General features: G+C 43.3%; 2 protein-coding genes and 1 long non-coding RNA gene across 3 annotated transcripts in view; 2 read left to right on the top strand and 1 right to left on the bottom strand.

Annotated features, from left to right (window-relative positions):
• DAAM (disheveled-associated activator of morphogenesis-like protein) overlaps positions 1–4,007 on the bottom strand; it is a 57,666-nt gene extending 53,659 nt beyond the window's left edge. The window contains exon 1 of the mRNA XM_018021836.2: positions 3,437–4,007. The gene's annotated coding sequence lies outside the window, so the exon portion shown is untranslated. The remainder of the gene's footprint in view (positions 1–3,436) is intronic.
• Positions 2,626–3,379, top strand: LOC113464127 (uncharacterized). The gene is made up of 3 exons (XR_003388958.1): positions 2,626–2,689; positions 2,955–3,219; positions 3,295–3,379. It is a non-coding gene; the product is annotated as an uncharacterized LOC113464127 (long non-coding RNA).
• The window catches only part of LOC108623377 (kinesin-like protein KIF6), a 6,676-nt gene continuing 3,655 nt past the window's right edge, over positions 3,410–6,430 (top strand). Inside the window, exons 1-9 of the mRNA XM_026812196.1 lie at positions 3,410–3,454; positions 4,293–4,411; positions 4,471–4,545; positions 4,628–4,670; positions 5,000–5,101; positions 5,170–5,291; positions 5,441–5,557; positions 5,618–5,749; positions 6,030–6,164. Coding sequence (XP_026667997.1) covers positions 3,410–3,454; positions 4,293–4,411; positions 4,471–4,545; positions 4,628–4,670; positions 5,000–5,101; positions 5,170–5,291; positions 5,441–5,557; positions 5,618–5,749; positions 6,030–6,164 — 890 coding nt within the window. The remainder of the gene's footprint in view (positions 3,455–4,292; positions 4,412–4,470; positions 4,546–4,627; positions 4,671–4,999; positions 5,102–5,169; positions 5,292–5,440; positions 5,558–5,617; positions 5,750–6,029; positions 6,165–6,430) is intronic.

Raw genomic sequence — 6,430 nt, 5'->3', positions numbered from 1 at the left:
ATCCTAAACATTCTTTCTGCCTTGATCATCGATACATTTTTGACATAAGCTTTCTCAGAAGCATTCATTTAATAAAAACAATGAAGAATAAATGTGGATCCAGGCAGAATACGCGCGCGCGCGCGCGCGAATATCGATCACCACAACTTTACTTCAATTACGATAAGAGCATTAATTAATAACGAATTCAATTCATGACCGTTTCGCGGGTTACGTAAGGAATTTCTATGGCGTCTTCCGTTTTCGGAAGGAAATATCAAGGCTTTCACTAGCCGGAACCGTGGCCGCTTACCAACGATCGTATTGTTGCATGACGCCATTGTTTCCTTTCGTGGTTTTCGTAAGTGGTTTATACGAACCGTGACAGTGCGAGGTGTGTAGCAATTCTGTTGACCTAATGAGCATGCGGCGAGAGAAAGAGTTGTAATTTCGCACGGACGGCGATAAACCAAGGGGTTACAAAAGGATACAGTGCAGAAAGAGCCACGGTGTGTACTTTTCTAACTGTGTAAAAGCATTAACGGCGGGGGAATTTTCAAGCCGGCACGCTTATACGAGAGGAAACACGTGTTACGTGGCGGATAATCTAAATATTTAGAGAGCTGCTTTTGCGCAGGTCGGATTGTAAACGTTTTTCCAACCCACCTTCCTGTTTCACATAGTATTTTTTATAGAGACGCGAGGCTCCGCTACTATTTTTACATTTAATATGTTTCGTTCAAACATCGTAATAATCGTTTTATAAACAATTCAAAATGTATGGAATAGAAATGTTTCTTGAACAGAAACCAATTCGTTAAATCATGGAAATTGAGGATTTTAAGGAATGATTGGGGTGAAGCATTGAAATCGATTTTTACGTGAAAACTAAATCCATCGAATTCGAAATCTCGAATCAGATAAGAAGTCAATGATCGGAGAGACGCCCTCGTATTTTTGCGAACCGGGTCGACGGATTTTGAAAATAACAATAAATTCGCAGTCACACCTGGCGAAATGCTCGATAACGCAGGCGGTGCAGCGATACGCGTGTCCAATTCGATGTACAGTTAGGTATGCGTTTGATACCGAGCGCTCGTAAAGATCAGTAAAAATCTTAATAAGCGCGGCGTGTATTCCTCGTATCGGCACCGTAATTCTCTCCCTAGCTACCGTGCCGCGAGTCCCATTAAACTCTCACGGCGAGGCTTTGGTCTAAAGGAGAACCGGAAGATCGTAGCCGTTTCATTGCTTATCTAACGCTGCTTGCGTAACACGTGCGTTAGAAATTGTCGCAGGGTTACACTTTGGAAAATCGAAGAGGAACAAAATAGAAATCGCGTTTTAACGACGACGGCTTTCACCGAAATATCCTCGTAAACCCGTGAACGGGTTAATCGTTCGATAAAATGTAAACTCGTACCGCGAAATCGTCATGCGAAACTTGAAACCATGTGTAATTATTATTCACACAGAGAAGATAGCGTTTACTGCCGGCTTATCTTCATTGCCAGATTAAATTAGCCCGGTTGCAATTAAGGACGAACGATGACGTCGCGGACTTCCGTGAATTTATTATAATCTCTGGTTTAAATGAATTACAAGGTTGCGTCGTATGAGGAAATTCTACTTCTCACGGAATAAATATTACCGCCTGTTTACTCGTGAAAATTACCGATCGCTGTTTTACTAAATAGAATTGATGCGAGACGGCAGGCACTTTCTCTTCGGCGTTATCTCGACTCTCGTCACTTCGGGCATAAGCGATTATCACCTTTTTAGACGAGGCACCGAATTGATCTCGATGAAATATCTAAGTGCCGGTAATGTGCTTGGAAACTCGGCCGGCGTCGATGCGTCGATACAATGGCACGAGCCTACGTGTAAAATCCGTGTAGGTAGTCACTGACATTTTCAAATGTCAGCGGACCCTCTCGCAACGCGCTCTTTATCATTCGAACATTTTCACCACTAGAACTTAATTCAATCGGTTCCTGTGATAACAGCACACATCTGTGACATAACACTATGCTTTCTACCTTTCTTCGTTAGCTGATGTTTACACTTTTGTTTTTTGGATAGTTCTGAATACATTATGTCACTTTCTAAACATACCGTGTAACTTATTGGGCAATGGGAATGTGAAAACCTTCGGAAGAATTTAACCTTTTCATCGAGCAGTGAATCGTTGATCGTATGAACAACTTTTGTATCAACGTGCGTGCAAGATGTGTACCAAAAAATAATAAAAAATTGAAATTCGTTTTTTAGACTGAATCGCGTTCGGCTGTTAATTACGCGTGACGAATTAGACGTAACGAGATTTCAACGTCCAAGGCTGTTCACGGTCGCGTTTCACTGCTAACGAGCGATCCACATTTCCTAAACCGTGTAACGAGGCTGGGAAACAAATAGCTTTTGTAACCAGGCAGGTTTGATTGGACGATCGTGTAACACTCGAAACGGTACCCTTTCCGGATCCTTATTACCACGAGATTATACGTCAATTCGCTAGTTCTGATTGATGCAACGACTATAATCGACGCTGGGACGTCGGCGCTGACCTCGGTTTAAGTGTCGTTTAAATCGCCCTGCTTCTTCTCTCCCATCGGTTTCAGTTCTAAATTTACGACTTTCTCTGGCTAACGTGGACTCAAAGCACAGTTTCGCTTTATTCCAATGCAGAAACCCAGTCCCGACGCATTCTCACGTATGCATTTATTAATTAATTTTATTACACGAGTACAAATACAATTTATTTTTTACGTGATGAATACGAATTAATTATCGTAATAAGCTTGGACATGGGAAAGGATGCTGTATGACATTATGAAGCCGTCGATAAATCTTGCTAGAAAGTAGTATGATCCTACATTAGACTGGCCAATATGCCAATTCACGTTCTTACACCGGTTGACATAGATTCCTTGTTCTCACTGTCATATCATTTTTACGTCACTTAATTACGTTTTTAGATATATTATATGTTTATACGTGGCTAACGAGATTCGTCATGATTGATGACACTCGCGGAACCTGTCAGCCGATGACCCTGATGCTCACTGATTAAAACTTGCTACGGTTGCACGTATCCAGTTTCATTACGTAACGAGACTGTATAATTATAAATTAACATTACCATTGTTAACGTATTCGTTAATTCCAATTATTATCGATGAAGTATAATAAGAGCCAATCGTTCGTGTACAATTATGATCAAACGCAATAAGTTTGATTCAGGTATTTATCATCGATCATTCTCGCAGTGCAATTATCGAATTTATCACGCTGACAACGGTTTCTTTTCTGTGTCAGACTACTCGAACCGTGAACGGAATTAACGCGAAGGACGATCGGTTGAAGAAATAGTTTGTCGTCGTACGCTATTAGAAATTGTACGATCGATTTTAGAATCGTATGTGACTGACGAATGTGTCAGGAAATTGCGGAAGCTTACCACCGAGTGATCCCGAACGTCAGGATCCGCTGGTCGCGACGGGACGCGCCGATCAATAGGAGACCAAAGGGCACATGTCCCGCTAGCTTCTCACGCGGTGCTGCTGCTCCCGAGCTTGGCGGGCATGTCGTCTCCCGACGACGGATAGTCCAACGATTCTCAGGGTAGACGATCACGCACCACCGGAAGAACGTTTATCGGAAGTGGTACGAAAATTGCGAGATCCTCTATCGTCACGTTGGATGTTCACTCGCGGTCTCTCGAGATCGTCGGAGGACTTTGCTGGAAAATTCACCGGGTCACTAGATGAGGCTAGAAGTTTCCATGAATGGGAGTGGGCGCGAGACACTGTCAAATCTACGGCGGCGGCGACGGGAGCGGGGCGCGTGCATCGATTCCGTCGACTCGCCGCTGTTTCGTCCCGTCGAGGCGTAATCGTGTTTAGGGGCGACGAACGACGGCGCGGGGATGCGGGCGACAGCGCGAAAGCCGAGAAAAGTTGGGACACTGGCCTGTCGGCATATCGGGTAGACCGACGACCCGGCGCGGCTCCACCAGCGACGCACTGCGCCGACGTCGCGACGACGACGTCGTCGTCACCTAGGCGACCGTGCGACCTCTCGTCGACCGGAGGGTGGATCGATTAATCGAAACGCGAGATATCGAGCGCCGAGAGCACTGGATACTTTTACGTGCTTTTAAAACCTTTTGTACCATCCGACCGTTTAATGTGCAAATTCATGTGTGCCGAACTTTTCGAGCATTCAAATTTCAGCAAAAAACACTGGAAATTTTACAGTCGTTTAAACAGTGTAGCAATTTTAATNATATTTATTAACATATTTGTTTATAAAAGAATTATCAAGTGTTGCACCGTCCCAAAGAGAACCTCGAAGAGGATTTCTTCCTCTTAGGTTCGCCCGTCCAAAGACCAAAGGATTACCTTGACAATCGTCCTGAATCTTGGAATTTCTCGTACGTTTCTCACCCCCTAATTAATTACAATAATTGCACGAAGTGCTTGAAATTCGTAGCTTCTTTCGTGTGTTCGAGGAAACCACGACGCAGGAGGACGTGTTCGAGAACGTCGCGCGACCGGTAGTGGAAAGGTAAAAGGAATTGTATCGTTCGTTAATTAGCAATACTTGACACTCGATCGTTCACTCAGCTTTGCAATTCTTTATATTAAAGCGCCCTCGATGGTTACAATGGCACCATTTTCGCCTACGGCCAGGTAAACCGAGATTGAACGTTCCCAAAAATGTGGTACAAGCAAATCATTATTATAATTAAAATATTCCTTTTAATCATAAAAAAAAAACATTCTCTTTTATGCAGGATCTTTGTTTTTTTTTTTTTAATTATTATAGTAGTTCAGATGTGAGAACTTCATATTTTGTATAAATGACTGATGAAAATTTGAAATGAAAATTTCTATTCATGATTGAAATGAAAATTTCTATTCATGATTGAACGACGAATGAAATCTGATTAATCTTGTACCACATTCTGGGTTTCGGTTGGAAGAGACGGCTGACCTCGAGCCGCGATCAACTTGCTTAGACGGCCAGCGGGAAAACGCACACGATAACCGGGAAACTGGAAGACGAGTACCGCGGCATCATACCGAGAAGCTTGCAACACCTGTTCGACGCGATACGAAAGGTTGCGTTTGGTAGACGGTACGTAGGATACGCGCAGAGAACCGTACACCGCCCTTAAATTCCATGCAGCGGCCGGAAAACGTGTACTCCGTCGAGGTGGCTTATCTGGAGATATACAACGAAACCGGCTACGACCTGTTGGATCGGAGGCACCAACGAGAATACGCCGCCACCAGATTGGAAGATTTACCGTAAGTCACGTAAACGGTTAACAAGTGTTTTGTAAAAACCCTCGGTCTACCTAAACGGAGAGACTTCCAATATGGAGTACCGTGCAGCTGCGACTTCATCTCTGGATTTAATAAAAGAAAATACAGAATGGACTGCACGTGAGTTTCAGGCGCGTCAGCCCTCAGGAAGATGAATTTGGGGTGCTTCATTTGAAGAACTTGTCGTTTCACACTGTTCAAAGTGTGGAGGAGGCGTTCGAATTACTTTTACTAGGCGACAACAATCGGTACGACGATTTTAAGTGAATTGTCTTAATTCAATTCGTAATTCGTGTGATTATTAATAGAATCATTGCTGAGACACCGATGAATCCTCAGTCATCAAGGTCGCACTGCATCTTTACCATCGTGATAGCCACGAAGCAGTTCGGTGCTGAACAGTACAAAAAAGCGAAAGTGCACCTGGTGGACCTGGCAGGGTTTGTATCATCACCATCGACTGAAGGTACAGGCTGGAAACCCGGCAAGCCTCACTTCCGTCAAAATTAGAAAAAATAACCATCTCGTCTTTCGAGTAATCTCATATAATTCCTTTCACAAATCACGTTTTCCTTCGATGCATTTCCTTGGCAATATGAAACAAATTGCTTCTACGTTAAACGCATCAATCGTCGGTCCACTTGCCTGTCCGTTGATGCTTCCTCATTGCCATCTGCGTTTTTCTGTAACGGTACCCGATTATTTGTACGGTCCGCGTAGGTCCGAGCGCGTCTACAAATGTTCGATAACCGGCACCATTCTAACCGAGGCGAAGCACATTAACCTGAGCCTACATTACCTCGAACAAGTCATAGTCTGTCTGGGTCAGGAGAACGCGGGTCACATTCCTTACAGGTGCTAAATTTGCTTGCGAAGACCGAGAGTACAATCATAAATAAATTACCCCATTATCCCCTTTTGGTATTTTTATTTCACCCTTACAATGAAATCACGAGTGCAGCGTTTTATAATTTTAGAAAGAACTGCATCTTCGTTAACACTAGATTGCCCAAGGAAGTAATTTTGACTGCTTTTGGGCAAATGTACAAATAATAATGCATAAATTATTTTTTTTTCCCAAGTGAAGTAAATTTTTTTTATTGTTAACATTTACTAATAAC

Source organism: Ceratina calcarata, unplaced genomic scaffold (assembly GCF_001652005.2).
Source record: "Ceratina calcarata isolate Rehan_Ccalc_2016 unplaced genomic scaffold, ASM165200v1 scaffold262.2, whole genome shotgun sequence".
NCBI classification, from domain to species: domain Eukaryota; kingdom Metazoa; phylum Arthropoda; class Insecta; order Hymenoptera; family Apidae; genus Ceratina; species Ceratina calcarata.
This window is presented reverse-complemented; position numbering and strand designations above follow the sequence as displayed.